Source organism: Glandiceps talaboti, chromosome 20, assembly GCF_964340395.1.
Source record: "Glandiceps talaboti chromosome 20, keGlaTala1.1, whole genome shotgun sequence".
Taxonomy (NCBI): domain Eukaryota; kingdom Metazoa; phylum Hemichordata; class Enteropneusta; family Spengelidae; genus Glandiceps; species Glandiceps talaboti.
This window is the reverse complement of record NC_135568.1, coordinates 8,752,525-8,779,156: the sequence shown is the minus strand read 5'-3', so window position 1 is coordinate 8,779,156 and position 26,632 is coordinate 8,752,525. Positions and strand designations below refer to the sequence as shown.

The window sequence follows — 26,632 nt, the reverse complement described above, 5'->3', positions numbered from 1 at the left end:
GAACATCACATCAACTGCGTGGTTTGGAGACAGACTGAAGGAGCCAGTCACACGCTACACGCCGTTAATATCACAGGTCGGGTCACCTTACTAACTATCAACTTTCATTGGTTGCGAGTCTCTATGTGAAAGCTGATGACGTATAAAGTGGACGTGCCCAAAGTGTTCTTATGCTATCTAAGACTGTCGAAATTATCAGCCGACAGATGATGTAACGAGTCGTGTAAAGACTCATCAATCACATGGTTGACGTTTCATCAGTGGCAGGTGATCAGGAGTGTCTTCTACGATTCAACACGAATCATACAGCTGAGCGCCCATGTTTGACAAGTCGTACGTCGGAACATTTCCTGAAGTATATCACATGTGAACAGTGAACATTGTTAAGTGACAAGTGTCCCACACTTTCACACATAGAGTATGGCTGAACGACCATGGATGACATATTGTAACAGACTTCACTTGACCATATATTATATACACAAGTGGCCGACATTTTCAACCACCGTATGTCTAAAAACTCATGGCCTGACAACTAAAGCAATTCCGATATGCCATTCAAATGACTGCGGATTGCTGACAAGTGACCAGTGGCCAACATGTTCACAAATCATATGAATAATTTATAAGTGTTATGATTGATTGGTAATCAATTGTTCATATCTTGAAATATCACATCGCGTATTATGGTTGACATGTAATCAATAGTCTACAGTGTCAAATGCCTACCGCGAGGTGCACTTTTTGACGAGGAAGGGGTTATAACTCCAAGGGATTAGGTGACACTCACTGTAATGGCGTGACAGGGACGTGCCGCCATGGGGTATACATTTCGGGTGTTGATTTAAAATGTGGTATAGATTTGGGGAAGCTGGTCTAAAATGGGATCATCTAGTAGGTGTTTTGATCTAAAATTTGACTAATTTATCAACTTGGTCAGCCATTCACATCCCTACTAAACCAGTGGATGGGGAGGGGCAATAACTCTAATAGTTATATGGCCATGTTGGTATGTAGGGTTATTGAGATGCACTTTCCCTTGTGACGCAACTATGCGAATACTATTTTGAAATTTACTGTTTATCTTCTGGCAGTACATCACTTTTAGTTTAGTTTGAGTTTAACTGCGCATTATGGGTACTGCATTCACTCAAACGGTCTGTCTAATCCTACAATGTACTCTATTTGCAAATAATTCGTATCGTGTGATTAAATATCTCAGATTGGTAAAACATTTTGACGAATCCAAAAACTAAGTACAAAACTACTTCGCACTGACAAGTGATTTCACAATCAAGTGCGTTCATCATGACCACGAGGCATATTTATCGTTAACAGGTGACCCTCGTAGACCCTTCGTTTGTACATACCCTTAAAAATTCCTTTGGACTTTAAATCAGTTTGATAAAAATCAACAGATAGGACATTTTTGTACGCATAAAACACTTCTTACATACATGTCTCAATGTTACAATCTCTGGAAGCAAACTAAAGTTACAGATGATCAGGTTAAAGGTTACAGGTACATGCTAGAGGCGCCGACTTGGAATCCGCAGGTTGTAGGTTGGAGCCTCGCTGCTGTCATGTGTTTCTGAGTGGCTAAAGTCCTAAGGCAAGATTTGAACCGAGTAACGCTTGTCATGTGACTCAACCAAGCTTCATAATTGGGGACCTGGTAGGATGAAGGTTGCAAAACTTTAATCCAATGCACTTACAGAGTTAGTAATGGATTGTATGCTCCCCAGGAAGATGAGGAAGTATAAAGGGCATTGTGTCGCTATTTTTGGCATAGATATATGCGATTACAGTAACTCTGTTGAGTTATTGTTTGGTCGATATCATCCATCTATGGTTACATTCGGTACAAGACAAAGAATGCGGTCACAGATTCCACAATTTGACGGTATGCACATGAATCAAACCACGATTGTCATAAGTGTCATTTATGAAATAAATGGATCCAATTTAAATGAATGTAACTTTGTTATTCAGAAAGAAGGGATTACAATGTACCTAAACCATACGATATATTGAGCCAATGAATAATCCTATACCCATCTCCATTTGCAACTGGGTAGGTTCATGTATTTTAGTTATTATTATGAAAATGCATACAAATTGTTTTTTATGATGCTCATCAATCAGCCAAATATATCCACATAAAAAATCCATTTTTTTCTTGTCCTAAATTTTGAGTTTCCCTTCTCTTCGATGGCTTACTAAATTTGAATTTGAAATAATATTACAAAAAAATAACTAAAAATGGATTTTTGTAAAGATCTTACGACGACCATCTATCAGTCAAGTCTGTCAAATTAATGAATTAATTTTTCTTGATATTTCGAGATATTTCCTCCGTTTACCAGATCTGAATTTGGTAAATAAAATACGTAATGACACATAATAATCGATTTTGTGCGGAAATGGAACGTTTTAAGTTGAATCTAAGTTATCTGTTGAAAAACTGTGATAAATATAACGTTTACGATGTAACTTTGCAATGCAAACTGAGTTTGTTCATAGTTACAGTAATACCTAGTCAGAGTTGATCTGACGGAAGGCTTTCTCACAAGGGTCTGGGTAACTATGACTTCATTATTTGTGGTTAAAATGAATATGACAGATTGTTTACATTAGTTCTGGATTCCTGTTTCCCACAGTGCAACAGTCAAAATGTCCAATCCCACAATGCAACAATTAAGATGGCGGATTTAACGAGTGTCATAGAATCGACTGCACTTTCACTCATTGTTAAATATTACATTCGTCAACCTCTTTAAGAAAACAACAGACAGACTATACTCCCATCGACAGTGGGTCATGGCTTAAGGTACGGCTAGCTAAGCTCTAAGCATTTGGATGTTATCTTTGACGGGGTTTGTGGTGTTTGTAACAGCAGAGTTGCAATACCACTTTACAATATATCCCTAGGCAATCAAGATGAATTTGTCTTAAAGATCGAGATCTAGAATGCTGACCGTATTTCTCCATATGGCCATTTTTAGTAGCAAATTGTACTCATGCAGGATTGTTTATGTTCTAAAACTTTTCCATAAATGTAATTTTTTATTTTTCTTATTCAAACCATCGATGTGATCGCTCTTATTAATCGCCAAATTAAAACAACAACGTGATTTAAAATGCTTCACCAGTTATGAAAATTACGTTGCATGCAGGTAATGAGTTTGACATTAGTGTTCATTGGTTCTGCTTGATACAACCACACGAAGAAATATGAACTGCACATGCTACACTTTAAGATAGCAAGATTGAATGAATAGTTTCGCGAGATATTTTTTCCGAATGAAATGAAAAAAAACGTGCCGCTATGCAGACATCGAAACATTGGCGCCCGAATATCTAAGTCTAGTTATAGTATATTTAAATGTTTTGTTTCATTTAGACAAAATGTAGCAAGAAATTGCGATCTCGCTGTCTTATCTGCCAGTCAACACTAACATGAAGTGGGCTGTAATTCGAGCCATTTTTCTGTCCTGTTTGTCTACAAATAAGCGACATGTACATTACTTCAAGGGTAACTATACAAAGTAAATTGATACCTATCCTGTGTGACGTTTATTCCAAATAAGTATTGTCATTACTTCCGTCTTTTAAGCCAATTTTACTGATGCACTCGTCCCTGTGATTTACATTAAAATGCAATGGATATCAAGCGTCTTTGGTCACCATAGCAACGTATGATACATGAAAATGAACTCGGATCAAGTTCATCTAAAGCCTTTATTAAACCAAGTACAGTAAAGGGAAACAATGAATGCACTTGTCAGAAAGATTATACTCTGAGGTGTTTACCCTTTAGGAAATAAAAGCATTTCCATCAAACTTATCGAGGTATTTCATGTATACACATCTCAAATAATGATGTAGCTTTATATCAAATTAGTGCTTTGAAAGTGAGACAGTGTTCCATTCACTCATTGACGTTTACTGCAGTATTTGATGTCATTGTATTTTCTCCAAAGACTGTCGTCATGTCATCCGATATGTGCAAAGTCAGAATTTGGCAAATCGTAGAACGTCTAAAAAACCATACTTATATGTTCCCATAGTATGATCCTGTTGACAGGTTATGACACAAACAGGAAACATTGAAATGCATCCTATGTTAGTAACAAATGGATATATGAAGAGTGCAAAGGTCTCTCTACTCTATACCTGCAATACGGTATATGTGCTATTTGAAGGCTGGTGAGTAGTGCGTCTCAATCACACAGCCCCGTCTTTTAAAAACGGTCAGGGCAATAGAATGTAAATAGCAAAGCTTTTAGTTGGAAAATAATCTTTATCTTAAGGCCGAAATCGGTAAAATGAGATATCCGATCGATATAGGGGTAAATACTAGAAGCTCCAAGTATTCAACGTACGTACGTTTACAGCGCTGAAGATACCCAACTCATATTGAACACATCATATCAGCACGGATCTTGTGACTTCTGGATGAGGTAAAAAAAATACTGAACAGATACAATCCAAAGTTTTCCCCCAGATACAGCCGATGGGGAATTGCTATGATAAAGGATATAATTAAGTAACCTGAGATGTTGACCAAATTTTCTAGTTGGTTTGACTGAAATGTTGCGTTCGAAACTGTACACGGAGAAAGTCGCTGATCAGGCTCGTGTTTGCTCAATGAAACATTTGAAGCCAGAAAACCTGAAACAACGTAGTCTATGCGCCAAAATGTTCTCACTTTACTTCTATTGCCACATGTCATCGTCTGGCGCGACTAAAAGCTTACCAACACGGCTACATTGTATTTGCTTGAGTAACAATGTGTACACTTCAGTGAGTATTCCGACATCACAAACAAACAGTGCCCTAATTAGTGTAGCTATCTGCTAACATAATAGTATCGTACACATAGAAAATGTAGCAATTTTAAAGATTGATTTTATGTTGAGTAAATCAAGCCCATGAAATTGAGCAATGTCAGTACAGAGCTTGCAGGTTACCGTTTACAGACTCTGTTTGATACAGCCTTGCAGAAACCAGTAAGAAATTGTACATGTTACACTTGATAAGATTTGATAAATACAGTTTTTTGCAACATTTTGTCTAAATGTAGTGTTCTAACACACCTCTAAGCATGCGGGCATCAAAGCATTGGCGTTAGCTAGTTGCAGTACGCTTAAATATTTCATTTCAGTTAGGAAAAATGTAGCAAGAAATTGAAATCTTGCTATCATAATATACATTTTAGAACGCTCAGTTTCCTATTGGTTTCTGCATGCTTATATCAAATAAAGACGATGACAGGGAGAACTGTTACTGAATTCAACTTTTCCCTAGTCAAACGATGAAATGTTGTAATGTTATTAAAACCATTCTTGAGTTAGACGATAAAATGTCGCAATCTAAGTAAAAACTTTGTTGAGCCAGACGATAAAATGTCGCGATGTTAGTAAGATATCTATGCAAGACAATGAAATGCAATGATGTTTTATAAGATTTGTGGAGCCTGGTGATGGAATTTAGCAATATTAGTTGATTTTTGTCAGCCAGATTACATCGTGTTTCAAGTTTACTGGCTTGAATTGTAAAGTGCAAGTCGTCTGCCTACTGGGGGAAACGTGTTCATTGTTGTTATCAAATGTCTCAGACGGCCAAGCTATGTAACATCAGCAAGCCCACTTGACATGACAAATACCAAGCTTGTTAACAAAGGTGAGAGGTTAGGACGAGGACATCACCTGCTAGTTGCTGGCATGTTCAGTTGGCATTTCTTGCAATGGATGTTCCAAGTATTGGCAATGCACCCCTGTAAAACTGCAAGCTACTCTAAACCCATACAGTTTGATTTTAGTGGTTGTACTAGAGAATTTGCTTGACATCGAAATGCGTAGGATCATGTCCAGAAGGTGTTTGATTGTGTCCATTAGAGGACACTGCACTGTAAACACCTGACATCAATTTTGCTGACATCATCAAAATTGTATGATAAATACTTTTATCTTTGATGTCACGATATGACCAGATATAAGGGCAACACTTCAGACATAGCAACTCATTGCAAATGGAAACAAAATGTAAGTAATGGTGACACGTTGTTACAACTGAAATAATACAGCTCAATATAAAATATGAACAATCGTAACATAGCTACTACTGAGAAATAACAGTGAGAGTCAACAATATGTTGAAATTACTGGTATTTGGTTTTCATGTTATAATTAAGCAAGCGTGCCTGAACAGTTTTCTTTATCTACCTACCTTGTAGTGGAAAATAAATATAGTTTCGGCGATGCATATTAACGACATTGACTGTAATAGGAGCAAAAGGCAAGGGCAATGCCAAACCATACGCATATACGTTTAGAAAGACTGGGTACCATTACCTCACTAAATTGCACATAATATTGACACGGGGAGAAAAATATATATATATAAATTGTATCTAAGCAACCAAGTTGATTGTGTCCATCATAATTTCCTAGAGGATACTCATTAATTGTGTGTCTAGCTCCAAGATCACTCAGGCGAACAACTCATTGAATAAATAAGGCACAAGGATTAATTGGACTGAGAGACCGACTTGGAAATTCCAAATTTATCTTAATATTAACTAATCAGTAGTCGGGGATACCGTCAGTCGGTTTAACAAGGATTGCACATGGAGAGCGTTGGCACGTCTAGGGCTAGGTCATCAGTGATATGTATTCATGTGATAGTACTTAGTAGATGTAGTACCTAAAACTATTACGGACGACGTGTCAGTTTCACTTATTTCAAAGCCTTGAATTGTGCTTAGGATATTAATTGAACTATATCCTTATCATTCCAGTGTGATCCTGTTAAGGGGCATAAACAATCGGTAAGTTGTTAGCTAAAACCTATCACTGCTAGATCGAGTTGTTGATAATTTGTCCCACAACAATATTCGTATTAACTTCACGTTGGTATCAATAGTCGATTTTCCGGTTCCAAAATGCATTGCGCGAGAGCACGTCGTTTATGCTGTTACATTTAAATCTTGTTTTGTCTTTATTACTTTTGAAATAACATTGTTGACCTTTCGAAGGCTAACTTTGGATCTTCTTTAGCCCAATGGTAAACTTGTCTTGTATTTCGGATATATATCTCCATATTAACGGACAAATCACTGGCACTAAACACATTGTTGAAAGAAGACTCTGTATAATGGTAGTAATCTAAAGTTGATACTGTTTTGTGCATCCTGGGCCCATATGTAACTCGATAGAGACATGGACAGACAGACACACAGACATACATACATACATACATACATACATACATACATACATACATACATACATACATACACACATACACACATATATGTATTTATGTATGTATGTATGTATGTATGTATGTATGTATGTATGTATGTATGTATGTATGTATGAAAGTATGTATGTATGTATGTATGTATGTATGTATGTATGTATGTATGTATGTATGTATGTATGAAAGTATGTATGTATGTATGTATGTATGTATGTATGTATGTATGTATGTATGTATGCATGCATGTGGGTGGATGGGTGGGTGCGTGCGTGTGTGCGCGCGCGCGCGTGTGTGTGTGTGTGTGTTACGAACTGTGATGTACATAAAAGAAATCGTTATTTTGCCGAGACAGACGATGCTTTAACAAATTCAAGATATTGCATAAATTTGTATTCTATAACCTATCAACTTTGATAAAAAATAAAGTCCAAGTTTATGGGGAAAGATATTTACGCCATGTACTAAAACAAGGGTGCATGCCGCCATCTTGTTCACAAGTTGTTGCAAGCAACCAATCAAATATCACACGAGAGCAACAGTGAGCAGGAGCTTGTAGTATGTCCATGTATTAAAAGAAACATTTGTTTGATCTTTGCTTTGAAAAAAATATTCATTCGGAAGCTTCTTTGTTGCTTGGTACTTAAATGTTAGTTGCTATTTTACTTCCCATACTCCAAGCAAAATGAGTTTGGCAGATACTTTCGGCCCCACAAATGACCATAATTCTGACCATAAAATCTCCGTGAAGGTTAAATACATCGTTATTAGCAATTTGTGTGATCCCGCCTTGAATGATTTGGAAACACAACACAGTTAACTTTCTCGCACCTGTTTCCATTATTCGTTACCGAATGAAGTGGCTCATTAGCCAGCTGTTGCGATGAAGGCCACTAAAAATGTCAAGGAGAAATCAGTTCCGTCTGATCAAACAATAAAGGAATGTTTCTTTATCCTCTTTGTTGATATGGCAACATGTTACTTTGTCGATATTACTAAATCGGTGGGTCGCGGAATAAAACACCAGTGTCGCATGTCAACTTTTAAAAATAAATTGTCAAGTCCGCTCTTGACACACACACACACACACACACATTATATGAATACAATACATTTTGTAATATATATATATATATATATATATATATATATATATATATATATATATATATATATATATATATATATATATAATATATTCATATGAATGTAAGTGTCTCGCTGGAGAGTTCAGTATTAGTAGCAGAGTATTACAGACTTAATTCAAAAGAATAAGGGTGTAATAAGTCGTTACTCAGAGTTTCACGCTTAGAGCGATCGTCAGTACAGTTGTCTGAAGATCGCTCGAAGCGTGAAACTCTTGAGTAAAGACTTATTAGATCCTTATTGAATTTTGAATTAAGTATATATATATATATATATATATATATATATATATATATATATATATAATATATATATATATATATATATATATATATATATATATATATATATATATATATATATATATATATATAATTTGGTAAGAATTTGTACGCGCTGAGTAAATGTGTTTGCCAAGAGAGATCAAATAATAACGTCATATTCTCTTGATGCACTCATAAGTTATATTGCCAGACTTAGTGATACTCTGGTGGCGAGGTATAAACTCGTGATGTTTAATATTTGTAAGTATACCTAGGATCTGTCTGTATTGACACGACCAAAGTTGAAGTTCACATTTAAGCGTCACGATTGTAATTGGTGTTGTCCTTGAACTTCAAAATAGACGGTGCTGGCAATGTGTATAGCCAACGTAAACTGAGATGTCCTGCTGCGCTTTGTATTTTTCCAGACTGATGGTACTTTTTTGGCACTGGCAAAATAATGTAAAGTTTTTAAAAGTTAGTTCACGTTGCACCTGACATCATGGGCTCGTAGTCGGTACATTATATTGTCTTGTCTTCGCTTCTATAGCACTACGTGCGTGTCTACTCGGCATACAAATGGTGTTCGCTCACTATAAGAATGAGACGAAGTGTTAACTTGCTCAATACTCCTATATATTAATTTCTAATTCATTAATTCGAATGAAGTGGCAACTTACCAAATGTTTGTCAAACTCAAAATAGTATTACATACTCGTTAGGCAGTTCTTAAACATTTACTTATTAAATTACCCCAAACCACTTCATATAGTCAATACTAGTCAACAATGCAACCAGATGTTATCAAATTGAGAACTCAATTCCCCGTCACGTTTATATTTACTTAAAATAAGACTTGAGGTGAAGGAAACTCATAATTAATCAGGTTTACATTGAGAAAAATAACTCCAGCTAGAAATCAATATCGGATTTGCTATTTATAGAATATAGGCATTTAATCAACAGTGAGTTAACATCATTGTTTATCAATTTTATCCCCATGAGGCGGATTAGGTCGTAATGATTAAACGACTAGTCGTACACTTTGTGTCCTGCTGATGGTCCTTTACAAATCAGAAACTATGAAACGCGCGCCTTCTATGATGTGACGTCATTTGCTACCACTTACAGGGCTGTCCGTTGCTTAAAATAACACAGGCCCGTTGCATAAATTGAATAAAACCCGTTATACTCGGATAAACTATTTTTTATTGATTTAGTAGAAATTTCATAAATTGTGTGAATCAAAAGTGAATTTTTTCCACAGAAAAATCAGTCAAAAATTGATGTTGTTTGGGTATGCTAGTTCAAGCGACCGTGCCGACATGTAATTGAGAACAAGTCACTGCATCAGTAATATGGCGGTAAAATAATGAGAAGTGATACACAGGAATAGAGAAGGACAAAAACTAATGAATGACGGTACTGAAAATAATAAATCATGCTAATTCAATTTATATCTTGGCATTTTCAGACTGACGTTCGTCAATGTATCATACGTTTGTTGGATTCAATTTGGTCAACCAGCTACACGTACGTATCAAAGAGTAACCAATGAAAATAGCTTTTGCGCGCCAAGAGGAAATAAGACCCCGGACCTATCTCCGGCGTTACATTTTGATCTATAGTCGAGGAATATTATAGGATAATTAAAATGCATGTTCGTTTTATGATTTACATGATCTAATAGTGTGATTATAGCCTTCCAAAAGGATTCTTATAATGGGTCAGACAATTCTTGAACAATAATTACAAGAAGTTTCTATATCTTGGTTGAAATAGAGAACTGTGGGTCAGTTTCTTATATTTTTACGACTTTCGAGATAATCAGCTCACGGCAATATCCGGGGTATTCTATACCTATAAAAAGTTTCTTCACACCGAGGCCATAAGTCGGAGCACTGGCAAAAGTTGCATGTCTGAAATGGAGTCTAACAATTGGATGATATAAGTTGCCACAGTTTGACAGATAATCTTATTAATCAATCACGTTCGGATACTAGGTGCACGCGGATTATGACGCACTGATGTTACGTTATTAGTGTTGATGTTTCTGAAATGAAATCTAGTTATGCAAATGAAGTTACATCATTAGTGTTGGAATAAACTTTTGCCTCGATACTTTTGAAAAGAAATTGAGTAAACCGTAGATATATATGACATCTGGGTAGTGATAATGTCCTTTGAAGCGCAAAGATCGTTGTTATGGTTACCAATTTACATAATTAGATTTACCTAGTACTAGCCATTGTCGGAACCGACAACATATATAATTTCCCAAGCGATTACGAGGGGTATTTATTTAGAGTAGGAATAATACGTCATTTCAACTTTCACATATATTGTCAAACAGCATAGGATATTTGAAACCTAAAACTACAATAAACAGATCATTGAAAATACTGAGGTTAGCGACTTCTCGTACTATGCCACAGTGACAAAAACTGGAATGTTTTAATTATGTTACTGTACTATTTCCTATAATTTCATTTGGGAAATGTTTTCACTATTTGTGGTGGTACCGTCCTAGCCATAGAATCTTTGGCTTTGAAATACTACTATTGAGGTCGTTAGTGAAAAACATATTTATATGCTCAATTTTGGTATGGTCGTCTGTTGTTGTTTTTTCCAATGGAGTAACAATGTCCACCATAAATTTAGTTCATTTCAGTTGAGTTGCTTTTTCAGCCTACATAGTTGGGTTGATTGTGCACCGACTTCTCATTTCTTACACGTATTGTCTTGTGTATCTATAATCGAATATTGTGTCATTTGCCGAAATTGCCCTATGGGGAGGGGGAAGGAGTTTTGTACACCTAAACAGCACTGACTGCACCTTTATAGTTAATGGGTGTTACTTGTTTTGGTATTAAAAATAGTCCTACATCATTACAACTTTACTGTTGGCTTATTTTGTCATTGGACGGGCTACCTTGTTAGTGCATACGTTATTTGTGATGGTAATGAGCGTTACGTATAATTTACAATATATTCCTGCCTCAATGCAACTTTATTGTTGGGTTATTTTGTCATTGCACGGGTTACCTTGTTATTGCACACGTTATTTGTGATGGTAATGGATATCTTGTTGTTGAATAAACAAGCTTGTCATTACACGTGTAATCTTATTACATTGGTGATCTTGGTATTATATGGGTTATATATTTTATAGTTTTTTTTATTTCTCAAGCGCGTTTTCTATTTTTTTTTAAATATTCGCAACCGCTGCACATACAGTATCAATAAGGTAGAAGGCAAACAAACAAACAAACAAACAAACAAACAAACAAACAAAGGTAAACTTCAAGACATTGATTAAAATAATGACAAATGGCTAAAAATGACTATATAGTACACGTGTTAATTTAATCAATAGCGTTCATTTTACTATTTTAAAAGACGTGTTTTAAGTTTGCCTTTATCTTGTTATTACACAGGTAATCTTATTATTGCATGGGTGATCTTCTTATCGCATGGTCGTTCTGGTTATTGTTTGCATTTGCCATCTTGTCACGGTACGGGTTTTCTTATCATTCTATGGGTTATCCTATCTTTAAGAGGATTATCTTATTATTACATGGGTAATCTATTATTACATGGGTTGTCTTATTATTACATGGGTTATCTTATTATTACATGGGTAACTTTTATTACATGGGTTACCTTTTTATTACACGAGTACTCTTCTGAGAACGACATGGGGTATAACAGACAATTATCAAATATTGTATGCACAAAATGGGCACTAACTGGTAGGGAAAACAAATCCATACATTATATGAACTATTAAAACTTAATCTGTAATACTAAATCACACAACACTTGCTTGCGAATTGCCAATGTATACATAAGGTATTAAGTAATATGTATGTGTATGAGTGTGAAATTATGACTATAAATCTAGCACTGGGCAGTCAAATTCAAGTCTAGGTTCAATTTGTTATTATAATCATAAACTTCCCAAGGTCATTCACAGAGAAGATTAAAAACATAAAATAAGACAGTCCGTTTAATAATCGAATGCTAAAAGTGTTTCAATCATAAATACTGTATTTAGGTTTTCAACTTAAGTCATAAAAGTAGAAACTTATGTTGACAGCTGTCGCCATCAGTCTTTTTTTATGAAGAACGTGCTGTAAAATGTCCAGACGCTGTCGACTAAATAGATTCTGTTTTAAAGAGTTTGAGCGTATGTATGGCGCTTCAAGTTCCATCAGAAATCTGAGCTCGTTGGTATAAAGCTATAAATGTTCTCCCATAATTCGTGCAATTGAATCTTGTAACTCATCTTCTGTCCTAAAGGTTTTTATGGTAATACATCGTCCAAAATTTGTTTTATATATTACATGAAATGGATAAACATATAGCTTTTTTCTCTATTATTACAATAATGGATGGTTTCTTTGTGAATGGAATGCTTCGTTCATAACAGCTAGCTAATGTTACATATATCATTATGAAGAGTATCAAAGTTCACACTTCTGTTGTATTAGCACGGTTTAGGAGCATGCCTCTGCTGTCGTTGAGATGTTTCGATAGACGAATTTGGTCAGATGTGACCATACTAAAGGTACAGAGATAGAAGGCTTAAAAAAATAGGTTTATGCAAATACAAAAATACACAAAATAGGTTGCACGACTTGGAGAAGTGTAGCGTAAATACCATGGGGCGATTTAGGGCCAACTTTTCTGTTCTTTGTCCTATCCATTACAAAGTCAGTCATAAATATGGTTTCCATTTGGGAGGCAATTATGAGATTTGGACACAATTTAGTACATGATATGTTATCCGGTAAAAGGGGATCTGGCTTTGAAAAGCAAAATGACTTGTAGTATTCTAGCTTTTGTTTATGACCATGAACTTTGCTAGATTTTGATGTCATCAACAACTGTGGTACTATAAACGTCAAGTTTATTCACTCACTGAACGAGTGAGTGCTCCTACGTAAAACAACGTCACGGTCATCTAATTAAATATGCAAAAATGGATTCATCAATGTATTCGTGCTAATAAATATTAATCTACTAAACTCTACATAAACAGCAATATATGTAAGACAAAAAATAAATCTATTTTGTGTAAATTTATAACTATATATACATATAATATAAAATATTCACAACATATATTTCGAATTCTTTTAGTATACAGTGCCAATGATCAACTGAAGCAAATTTAATGTTGGAAGTGAGTACAGGTCAAGTTTAGAATCTCAAAAACTAAAGATTATTTGGTTCATTTGACTTTTCAACACTTGAAGTCTTGTATCAGCAACGTAATTTGAATGCTAAACATGTAGAATTCTTTGCAAGTCATGTGTTAATGTTTCCTGTTCGTACTCCTGCCCCCTATACAAGGTTAGTTTGTTCAAAGTATGTATGCCTTCTTGTAAATGTCAGGGTAAGGTTAATTTGCCATGAACTCTGACCCTCCATTGCCTTCTACACGTCATACCAGAGATACAGATGTTGCACTTATCTCTGCATTGAACCATTTAAACATTTGATGTGGTATAAGATAGTGGTAAAACCATTACAGTGGAAGAATCAGACGCCCGTTTTTTAAAAACTCACATCTTTTTTTTACCATAACACTGAGTGTTCAAATTCAAATTATCCAAACACTATCCATATTAATACGGGTTTTTATTATCTTAAAATTATATTATGGGATGTATAACTTATACATTAATGCATACAGAGTTGGAAGGGCTCATTTCAGTAGCCAACGTTCCTTACAACTGTCATAGTAAGCAATGCTGATATTATTTTAACATTACATTCACATTACGGCTATATTCAGTAATATTTCATACAAATGCACTTCTCGTTTTATCTTCTGCTAACATTAAGAACAATTACTAGCTAAATCGTACCACATTCCCAGCTTTCTGTTGATTGAAAAGACCTATTACGACGCATTGTGTGCTTAATTGCCCAGCAATAAAACCGATACAATCTGTTATTTTCATTTCTCCTCGGCTCAACCGCAGACACTTGTTTCATATAATGTGTTCAAGTTCAAGATTGTTATCTCTCACTAGTGTCTCACTCCACACATATGTGAATGGACCTATGACATTTGCTATGTTTATTTGTATAGGTAATGGCAAATAGCAGAAACACTACTGACGTATTTCATCGGTTCAAGTGATCTCTTGCCATGGCTTTCCTGTACAAAAAGACGTTACAATGTTTATTCTGGACGTGTATATCATTCTTTTGAGTATCGATCCCTAATGATGGAAAACAGATTGGAATGGGAGGGAAGACATCAGTAACCTAAAATTGAACGCTGATGATGTACTGAAAATAGCAACATTGGTTTTAGAGGTATATTAAAGTCTATCTAAAATAAATTTGGATAAATAGTGGGATTCTCGAGCTCTAGCCGTTACATACACGACGCAACTGTGGTATTTAAACAGTAGCTATGGCGGAATGTAACAAAACACGTTTATGGCAATAATCAAAATGTATTCCGTTTTAATTCGGTAAAACAAGTAAGTTATCAAAACACTACAACATATAGGGACTTAATGCCCTTTCTATTCGGAATTTTTTATTTCAAGTCATAAAACAAACTCTCTCTGTTTCTGTCTGTCTGTCTGTCTGTCTGTCTGTCTGTCTGTCTCTGTCTGTCTGTCTGTCTGTCTGTCTCTCTCTCTCTCTCTCTCTCTCTCTCTCTCTCTCTCTCTCTCTCTCTCTCTCTCTCTCTCTCTCTCTCTCTCTCTCTCTCTCTCTCTCTCGGTCTTAACCAGACTACACACACAATTTCAAACACTCACATGACGCAAGTCATAGTAGGAGGAAGCGTTGCCTGTTTAATGTGTGCACGGCCACGCAGAACTTTATAATTGGCTGGCTACCGGTACGAAACTTGCGAAAGACCCCGGAAAACATTACGGGAGAGGTCTGAATAAAACGAATCTCAAAAAGTACAAGGAGCACCTGGCAGCCCAGGAAAAAACAGAAATAAAAGCCCTGCAATTCTTAGGGAAACAACTTCGGGAAACCTGTACTCGAATGCAATGCTGCAGGTGCTAAAAAAGTCGAGTATCTTTTTTACAGAATACGTAAAAGGCCAAAAAAGAACAAAAAATGAATTCCGAAAGAAACCGAATGTTGCCAGACTAAAAAACTAACTTTTTTTTTGGAGTGTATATCGCTGCACAAAGTGGCAATGCTAGACTGACGAATACTCCCAAACATTCGTTTAAATACACCACGTTGCACAGAACACCTGTGCAAAGCTTGCCACCGATTGGCGCGTATAATGATTACGTCATGCAAAGACAATAATTTCCCGCTCTACTTCGAACCACGGGAAATTTTATTTATTTACGTTTTACATATGTATGGCTCTGGTAGCCAAGTAGTACCCCTAGGGACTTGAAATGTATGTATGTATACGTATATTACTTTTACTTTTGGTGGTTTATTTGTTTATCTCTTTGTTTATATCTTCATGTTTATGTCATTTAAATATATGCACACTTCGAATAATTTTCCCCGAACATAACATAAATGTGTTGAATTTCAATTTCATAAATATCGAATTTAAATATATAATTCGAGAGAAAATCAAGAGAGATTACAAATTGATGAAAATAGGATTTTCTGATGATTTATATGTGTTCCTTGGCCGATGTTAGAATGACCCAGTGGAATTCAATCAGATGAACCTCTTCGTGGAATTTGTGTTTGACAACTAAAAGAGTGATTTCAACACAAACGTAGACTCATATTGGAAACAAATGTTGTATTTATTGTTCTATAACTCGCTTATGTGTAAAAACAACCACATCAGCAATTACCATTAATGGGTCAAAGGTCACACAGTATTCATAGAGGAACTATCAATCATACACTGGGACTAATATTGATCGTTCGACGCGTTCTAGTGCTGTAATTGGGATCATATTATGATAGAATTAATGACAATAGTCAAAGCCTTCTAATCCTCGCATACTCAACATTATTACTAACTCTAATATAGTACGCACTGTCTTATTAAATAACGAAATACCAAATATTATATATGCTAAAATTACTTGCCTCGTGCAATCTTCATGTCCTACTGTAGTTATTGCTATAACTTATTAAGATTAACTTTTGATTCATGAATTATAATTGATATCATGACTACCCCTGTTAATTACACACTAGTATTATGTGACACAATTTTGAAGTTGATTGCAATATCACGAACCGCTAACTTTATAATGTTACATTTTACCAGCTATTCGATCTGGCGTTTAACTTCTAATTCATATACAGATAATTAAACATACACAGTCTGTAATTGTACGAGTCTCGGCGGTTCGCTTTGAGTAAAGAGATACAGTCTGTAACTTTATGGTATTTGGTGGTTATTTTTGTTTAAAGGGACACAGTCTGTAACTTTATGGTCTTTGGTGGTTATTTTTGTTTAAAGGGGCACAGTCTGTAACTTTATGGTATTTGGTGGTTATTTTTGTTTAAAGGGACACAGTCTGTAGCTTTATAGATTTAACTAAAAATATTTTATTTCATGTATTAATAAATTATTGCAACTGCCAAAACATGTCGAATCATATTATGCAACTGGTAGGAATTTCAACAGGTGTCCAGTTATAATATTGAAATGATGTTATGACATAATATGTTGGTTACCAAAAATACGAAAAAATACAGTTTCCTATCTAAGTCTTTTTGTGGCGCTCAAACATCCGTATTGACAATTTCTTCTAAATAGGTTTTCTAACATGTATCATACATTTGCATATTGTACACTTAGTGTATACGAAGATGGGGCCCCAGGTATAGCATCAACTTTTCTTTGATATGACTATTTTAAGAAACCGATATTTATCATAAAATCAAAAGCAGTAAAAATGAAGTGGCAATCTGTTGATTTACTGTTCGCGAGTACTGAAGTCAGCTTGTAGCCGATTAATTAGTAATTGTATGACAGGGTGATTTGCCTTTGCGTAAGGTACACCCGTATATGGTGTACTTTATCACTCGTTACAAGTCAGTAGAGAATTGTTATCAATGATTGTTTTCATCTGTTTCTGGTTTGACAACAGTCAGAGTTATGAAATCCAGTCAAGGATAAACAATTAAGATAGCCCTAAACCTGCACTGGCTTGCCAGTTGCAACTTTAAAAGTACAAACTTTAAAAGTACAAACTTGTTGGTGTTTATTATCACCTGGACATTACTTTCAAATGATAAATTACTCGCCACTTAAGAATAATGCATGTTATCAAAACCCCTTAGGCATTATATATACACAGTAACCTTCAAGTGCACAACGGTGATAAATGAAGCTATAAACATACAAAACATTCTTTGCAAACAATTCTAAAAAGCTAGATAATTTTACCATGCAAGCATTATTGAGATGACTTCCAACCCGTACTTAATGATAACGTTTACTGAAGCAGGGGCGAACGCAATACCCTGTCACTTGGTATTATCACAGTTTTCTGTAATCAGTGTCTGCTATAATATCAATCATTTTCTAGTCTCGGTAGATTTGATCATTTGGCCATTCCCTACGGATTCACAGTAAAATCATTATCCCAATAACTTATATCTGAAAATATCTGAGCTATCGCACGCATGATATGACACGCTCAGGCTCAAAATAGTACGCATGACTGACCACAGAATTTTAGTATTATCACGCGCACTACAACTATTCCATACTTTCATATTTGTCCGCACACTCAGAGATATATTTTCATGTGTTGGTATTCTAGACACGTGTTGAAATGGCAAGTTAAAGCTTTTGTCACCGAGCGTTTCAAATAATTTACGACGCTGAATGTCGAGAAAAGATGAAATAAGCAAATTTGTCTGTACAGTCATTCTCAGTGTAATCCTCCACAAAATTATAAAGGAGATTTCAATTTTCCAGTCGAAGCAGATAGAAAACTTAGATTGTTAAGCGGACCATATAATTACATGTTGAGATCCACGTGAACGGTGTTATTCCTTAAGACGTAAGAATGCTGATAATTCGAAATATCTTTCCAGTTCAGCGAGTTTACCAGAGATCCACGAAACTCATGGTTTTACTGTTCACTCTCGTTGATTACAGCTGAGTGATATGGTAAGGTTATCACCGTCGTTTCAATAGTGATAATATCCATGTGTTTGCCCTTGTCTCCATACATCAGCACATGACCCTATTATGAAACGATTTAGGATTGAAGAACATTTCTAATGACCTCCCTCTTAATTCATACGTTGGGCTGTGAATTTATTCAATTTTTAAAAACAAAAGTAATGCGTAAACATTGATATGTACATTACCAATATTTTGTATGCAGTAGAGAGGAGAAAAAAGATTTAGTGAAATATGACATGTCAATTGAAATTTGGAAAATCTGAAGCAGATAAGCCAGATGTTTAGCTGATTTTGATTAATAGGCAACGCATTGATCATGATTACAGAGAGTGGTATGATGGAGGAAATGAAGAGGAACTGTCGTAAACAGAAAACGCTAGTTAAAATGTATAACTGTATGTGATAAATACTCCCGAGAACAGTACAAAATGGTAGTTAGCTGGCTGGATTAGTAGGCGCTAATGGAAAGTACTGAAACCGTAGTGGGTCTTGTGGGAGTGAAAACACCTACTAAAATTGAAGACGACAAAATCCATTTTCTAGAGGATTTGTAGTTGCAGTTGAGGTATGTGTCGAAATCAAGACATGTGTTGAGTAGCTTGAGCTTTTAATTGGCTGTGGCACAAGTCAATATAGATAGCTCGTTTAAGATAATATAGCTATGTCATAGGAGAGAGAAAAGTCGAATGACTACAACATAGTAACACTAAAAGCCACGACTCGGTCTCCGATGTCAATGGACCTCCTACAAATTCAATAAAAACCTTGGAAACAATTTTGACAGTCACTCAAAGGCTACATTTCAACCTTAATGGCATTTCATTCTTTTAACTATTATTGTCAGCTGTTCTTTCATGGGACTTTTCAATCAAATCTGAATTCTCGAAATTATGTCAAATTTGGTCGAATTTGCGCCTGAATCAGCAAGGAGTAAATCACCCGAAATTCTAAGATTTCTAAGCAGGTTATAGAAGGTAATTTATGATGGCAAATTGGAGAAATCATAGGGTTGGCAAAACAGCCAACTACAGACCATTAAATGCAGTTTCACCAAATAGTTTAAAACACAGTGCAAATGCAAGCTAAACAGTCATCCTGCTGTCAGCAGTAATACTGTGTATTAAACATTCGTTATCGTTTTAGTGCTCTTGTCATTACGTCATTTACGATAGAATCCGATTCTTGATGGTCTGCCACTCACCACTCAAATACACATAATTTTACCTCGTCTGTGTGTTCCTTTTGTGACGTAGGAAAGTATCCATGCATATGCAAATTGACTCACCTGCCAGCAGAAGACATGCAGAACTGAATGAATTTAAACTGATTTTCGCCAATATTGGGGGAAATAGGCAAAATATCAAATGATAAGAATGTTTTCTCGTATTTTAGTTCGCATGACCACATTCGGGCGTATTGTGAAATAACCTCATTTTAAAAGATTTGAAAAGTCGATTTGAAGACAAGAATGATATAAAAAAAATAATGTGACTTAAAACAGTAAGGAAAACATTTGATTTTTATATATTCCATTATGCTTGTAAGTTAAATTGCACGAATCTCGAGAAAATAGTTTTGCTTTACAAGGTATAAACTTTCAAATGAACTGATTAAAAGCTGGTGAGTTGGTTAAAAGCAATAAAGTTGTGATCTGCTGTTCGACACCCGATCGATACATACATAACATTCAGTGGGTGGTACATAAAAGCTAGGATTTGTTCATATGCTGACATACATGATTACTTTAGTATGGTGATTTACACAACAAAAAGAACTATTTAATAGCATTTTAATTCGCTAAAGTTGTCAAATGATTGTATCGATAAAAGTTGCCATAATTCTTTGTGTAACGAAATACACTTTCTACAAAACGTTTTCGTCGGGGTGGGGTGGGGTTGGGGGATTTATCATATATATTTAACAGGCTATGTGTATTGATAGAACTCGATTGCAATTGTCACAGGTTAGTTGTATCTGGATTATTTAAGGAGAAAATACTCTACGATTATTTCATTGTGCATTTTCTCAATGCTTTATCACTCCATTCCGGCAAATTCTTTGCATCGAAATACACTTTCCACGAGATTGTTTTTTCATCGTGTAAATTTGATTACAACAGAGCGTTTGCAATTGCTATACACATTTGTAGACAATGAGGTGTTGAAGTAATTAGTTAATGGGGAAATAGCCTATTATTTCTCACCTCTATTTATTCGATACTTTAGCATATCTTAGTTTAAGGGTGATATATTCTAGTACCCGAATTTTCTATATACATTATACTTCACCACGTCCTTCTGTCATTCGCACAAAGCAAGTGTACACATTATGACGGAACATAATACGACAAAAATATTATATGCTTCCAAACAGTGGAAATACTTTTAGAAATGATCATAGCCGAAACTCCAATTCACTGTTGAAACAATTATATTTATCAATCAAATTGTTTTCTTAACTTAAACTGTGCTGAAGAGTATTATATGTCATATCAAATGTACAAGTGACTTCGAAATATGTCTATGTGTAATACTATTACACTGGCCAGTGGAAATCCATCATACATTGATTGGTTTTTACAAACCGAAATGCTAACTCTTAAGTTTCTATTTCAATTATGTGTGTCTCTTTTTCAAATAATTACTAAAGCTATTCAAAAAATAGAGGTTGTAACACCATCTTCTGAGATTGTATGTAAGTTGTTTTGCAAGACATCACATTACGAAAGCAAAAAAAATGGCGCCTGAAAGTTACGAAACATAAAAAGCATTATTGTTAATACGTGTCACGCTAGATTCTATTCATGATCACCTATCTATCTATCTATCTATCTATCTATCTATCTATATATATATATATATATATATATATATATATATATATATATATATATATATATATATATATATATATATATATATATATATATAGTTGTGTTGTCGCTATTTTCCTGAGTGTAGATATATTGTATGTAAGTAAAGAGCAAATAATGCAAGATAAATGCATGCTCATTGTCGATGTGCAGCGCAGTCACACACTATCCATCTTAAAAGTGCAAAAGGAGTAAATATTACCACCTTTCATTTCGACACGACGTTAAGATGCCTAAGGTACAAATATTAGATAAGACTTCGTTTGTTATAATGTAATATGACTCCTGCACTAAGAACGCTTGGCCTACACTATTGTACACATATACTTTAAAAGGTGAACTAGCGCCTGTATGAAAACTCAATTAGCATCCTAACTTACACTCAAAGGGCCAGTATGCAACTCAGATCAGGTGCCTTTATCTAACACATAATCACTTTATATTTTTCTAAAATGTTCACCATTTTCCTCCAATAGTACTGAATGTTAATTACTTTACATGTGGACAAAGAAGAGATAGTTGGTTGCCATGGATACGGATATTTTGTGTAATCCAGCCTATCTAAGGTAGCCAAATAATCTATGTAAATTTCATTAGCTTTAGAGAACGGTTGTACCCTATTAACTTTATTATTGCTGTTTTGTTGCTATTCAAATATTGCAAACTGTCAATCGCATTAAGTAAATATAGAAATACGGTAGTGAATATTGACTTTTATTATTGCCAGACTGGAGGAACTTTTAGAATAACTTCTGTTGAAGACACTTAACATGATATCATACTCTGCACTGTTTCGATGTATAACTTTATGACACCTGTATGTATGTATGTATGTATGTATGTATGTATGTATGTATGTATGTATGTATGTATGTATGTATGTATGTATGTATGTATTTATGTATGTGTATATATGTATGTGTGTGCGTGCGTACATGCATGCATGTATGCATGTATGCGTGCATGTATGTATGCATGTATATATGTATGTATGTATGTATGTATGTATGTATGTATGTATGTATGCAACACACACATGTATATATATATATATATATATATATATATATATATATATATATATATATATATATATATATATATATATATATATATATATATATATATATCCATTATTGTGGTTTATTGAGATTTGGTAATATACAATTTTAGAGCTTCTGAACATGTTATCCTTGCTTTATGTATTGTGTGTAGGTATGAGATGTATGAAATAGACTATACATATAAAATACGTCAACCATTTGAATGTTACTAGTTCATCATCAGTTTGTTTGAGGTTAGGAGTCTTGTGTGTCCACTTAGATTAGTAATCACTCACACCAAACACAATCAGCAAATAATGTAGAGAAATGTTTGCCGTCGTTAAGTGTCTAGATAAGCAACTTAAGGCGGTGTGGACCCAACGTACCCAGATTGGTTTTCTCTGCAAGCCTCGTTCTGTGCACTCGTATTTTTATCAGGGAAAGTTGAGTGTGTGGTCACTTGAATGTTGACATTTAAATCTCATACGTTGCTAGTTATCAGGTTTCCCTTCTATACTTAGACATATGGTAGTATTAATGCAGACAAGCAAATGCTTATTAGAGAGCAGAACAGAAATAAATTTTGGAGACAAAGTAAACAATCAGGAATAAGTCTTATTATAACAACTTACTGAAAATGGAACCACATCTGAGTAAGGTACAGTAGCACAAGTGCTATTACGCGTGTGTATACATATCTATCGTAGGATCATTGGAGGGGTCAGATCTTATCAGTTAAGGGAGGGAGTCATCGATAAACATTTATATTGTGTGAATTACCAAGTGAAACCTTCCGACGACATTTGCTGCCTTAGCTTGTTGAGAGAGGTAGTACGCCTGTTCGTGCAACCGTCCATCAGACGATAAAAAATATACGAGATTTTGACGCTGACGAGTGGAAGTAGTTCGGTATATAGAACGGATGTGAGACGACAAAATAAATAAAAGAAAACGAGATTGTATTATTGGATTAATGTGTTCCGTTATTTTCTTTGGTGAGATTTATGCTGATACAGACGACTGAAGTCTGTCACGTGATCTATAAAATCCTATTCTTGGTGGACTAGAATATATGTGTAGCGAATTACATGATTATTTTGAAAAGAGCAAAAGTTCACAAGGACTGACAGTTATTACCATGTAACAGTGAGATATATGATGACACGATCAATCTGCTCGAAACCATTCAGCCGTCCCCACCCCCACCCACCCCCCTCTCTCTGATGATATGCAAATAATTTGATAACATGGGAAGTTGGCATCTGTTGGTCTCCAATTACTCCCGAACGGTACTATTTTCTGCGACTAAATTGAGAGGGTAAGCACAGCTGGTTGATACACTCTGTTGATATGTGATTCATTCCCTGTCATTAATCGGTGGATCAACATTTGACTGCGTAAATCCTAACAGTCGAGTTTATCTTCATTTGTTCAATTTACCACTTAAGACCTGGCCGGGACGTTGAAATCACATCGCTGTTCTAGCCGCTCTGGCAAATCAAGGTCTCGGTTAGAGCAACCACGAGCCATTTGTCACCCCGGTGGTATTTTTACACTAGCAATGGCCTCATGAGGGATTCACGGATAAGGATCTGTCATTACCCTGTTGAGTTTACCTCAGTAATTACATTAAATTTAAATCAAGGAGAAACATTGATTTAATTTCTAATTACCTATCATTTACAAGACAGAGATTATACGACAAAGGGTACAATAGCCACAGTTTCTATCATTAAACATTACATACCATTGCTGATATCTTATAACGTCTTGTAGAGGGTACATGTCTATGCAGTTATGTAGAATGTAAGCAAAGACGTCGGTGTGTATACAAGTAGATAGACTCTGATATTCAACCGGAGTATAAAAAGACTACTGACTTGGTACGTTTTAACCTCGCACTCAGACCAGTAATTCAAGTCCGTGGAATAAAACTCGTAAGTTATATTCCACATCTAATTCTAGTCTCACCAAGAACAGATTTTGTTACATTTAAGTATATATGATTTCTAACATTCCAGCAGACATTTATGGGAACTAATCCGAATTCAGCAAATTAAAAGTTAATTTGCATTCCCAGACGTACAAACGTAACCTCGCGTCAAATGAAATACGCCATCGCGGGCCGTAGTTTTTGTTTTCCATTACATTCTCTACCGTGCGGACACTAGTATGTTTTCACTATATACAGCTGTGTAGCAATCGCTAGTTTTCACTCTAAAAATAGCCGACTGTTTTGACTATCAAACACAGACCTTGGCATAATTTGGCTTCGTCTAAATTCTGCCACTCTGTTCTTGGGGACGTTGGGGAAGTCTTAATTTACTTCAAAGATTGGGGTCGCTTTATAAAACAGCAAGGCAGCTAATTAATACAAGTCGTACAACATAGTCCGCCCCCGCGTGAAGCCACAGGCATTCTCCTTCACCGCTGGCGATATAACTAAAACAGAAAAGTAGGTATACTTACCGATAGTGGTTATCACTGTTAATGAAAAAAGAAGTGAGCCGAAGAAGTTCCATTTGTTAACCTTATTGCTTGAGTATCCACGTCGCGTGATATACCTGCTCAGTTCTGCCTCAAATTTCAGTAAACGAGCCCTTCCCATGGTTTCGGTCCAGTTCGTCGGTAACGCAATACAACGCTTTTCTATATCGGATAGTAATTGTTCTCTTTCTAATTTCACTAAGTGTGCTACTTCTTTCTCTGCAGGCTGTTCCAAACTTCGAAAGACAACGGCACCGATAAAAACATAGCCGACCAAAATACTGGTCAGGCCAATATAAGAACAGATAAACTGTATAAATTTTCGAAAATAATAAAAACATTGATCCTTGGGACTTCGTCTACGTCTTGGAGGACGCTCTGGTTCCACGTCGATTGCTATTTTCACTGTTTTCTCCCTAGTCGGTTGGCCCTCCATAACTCTCGACGCAGATGACAAGGATGTAACTTGACTTGGCTAATTCCCCGTCACAACTCGACACCATCCACCTCTCTATGAAAAACACAGCTTAAAACACACATTTTAACTCTTGACGTGTATCTTAAATATCACCACCGTTCATCCCCGATTTCTCTTGCCCAAGTTGACTTTCCTCTCCCCTTGGTCACTAGCCATTGCACATATGACACAAATCGTCCTCACTGTCAGTACATTGACGGGACATGACCATGACAGCTAGTTTGACAGGAGGTCGCCTCAGCATACACGACTTCACAGCCTTACGTACCTTGCATACTGGTGGTAGAACGGCTGTTAGAATTATCAAATATACTCCCACTGTAACCGAAGTCTGTAAATGGAATAAAATATACGTAAGTGTGATGGTACGAATGCGTCGTATCTTCACTGAGTGGCAACATTCGTAACCTGCCCCCTTCCTTTAGTAGACCGCTGAAACCGGTTCATTCTGAATTCCCCTCCACCAACTGCTGTAAATTATTATCGCAAGCATCCGTTCACATGTCAGCGAATAAAAAAATTGACAAGAAAGTCTCTAGATTGTATCTGCTATATATGTAGAACCGACTGGTACACATAGCAGGCTGCCATCGACAATTCCAAGGCCTATAAACAACTCATCAAACATGTATACATGTTTACGCTACAATGTCCACCCTGTAAAAATACTGATGGGACGAGGAAATAGCGAATTATAATAATTTTATTTATGTCTGGGTTGTATTTTCGATATCAGTGTGTGAAATTTGAAGAGTCTTGGTTTTAGGATGTCGTTTGAGTGTACATACGTTCTCCCCTTGAGGTCTACAGTGTATGTTATATCACTCGTATGCTCCCTCAGGGGGTATGTGATGTGTGACATTTCATGCATTCGCGCCATTGAATTCTGGGGCATCTTTTCTGTTGTGTGTTGATCCCCTTTGAGGTCAACAGTAGTATGCGATATCGCATTAGCCCCCT

The 26,632-nt window shown here is 35.6% G+C and overlaps 1 protein-coding gene across 1 annotated transcript in view; it reads right to left on the bottom strand.

The window, feature by feature from the left end:
* Positions 1-25,917, bottom strand: part of LOC144450799 (uncharacterized) — a 62,837-nt gene extending 36,920 nt beyond the window's left edge. Inside the window, exon 1 of the mRNA XM_078141526.1 lies at positions 25,177-25,917. Coding sequence (XP_077997652.1) covers positions 25,177-25,630 — 454 coding nt within the window. The 5' untranslated portion in view covers positions 25,631-25,917. The remainder of the gene's footprint in view (positions 1-25,176) is intronic.
* Between the last annotated feature and the right edge of the window lie 715 nt (positions 25,918-26,632).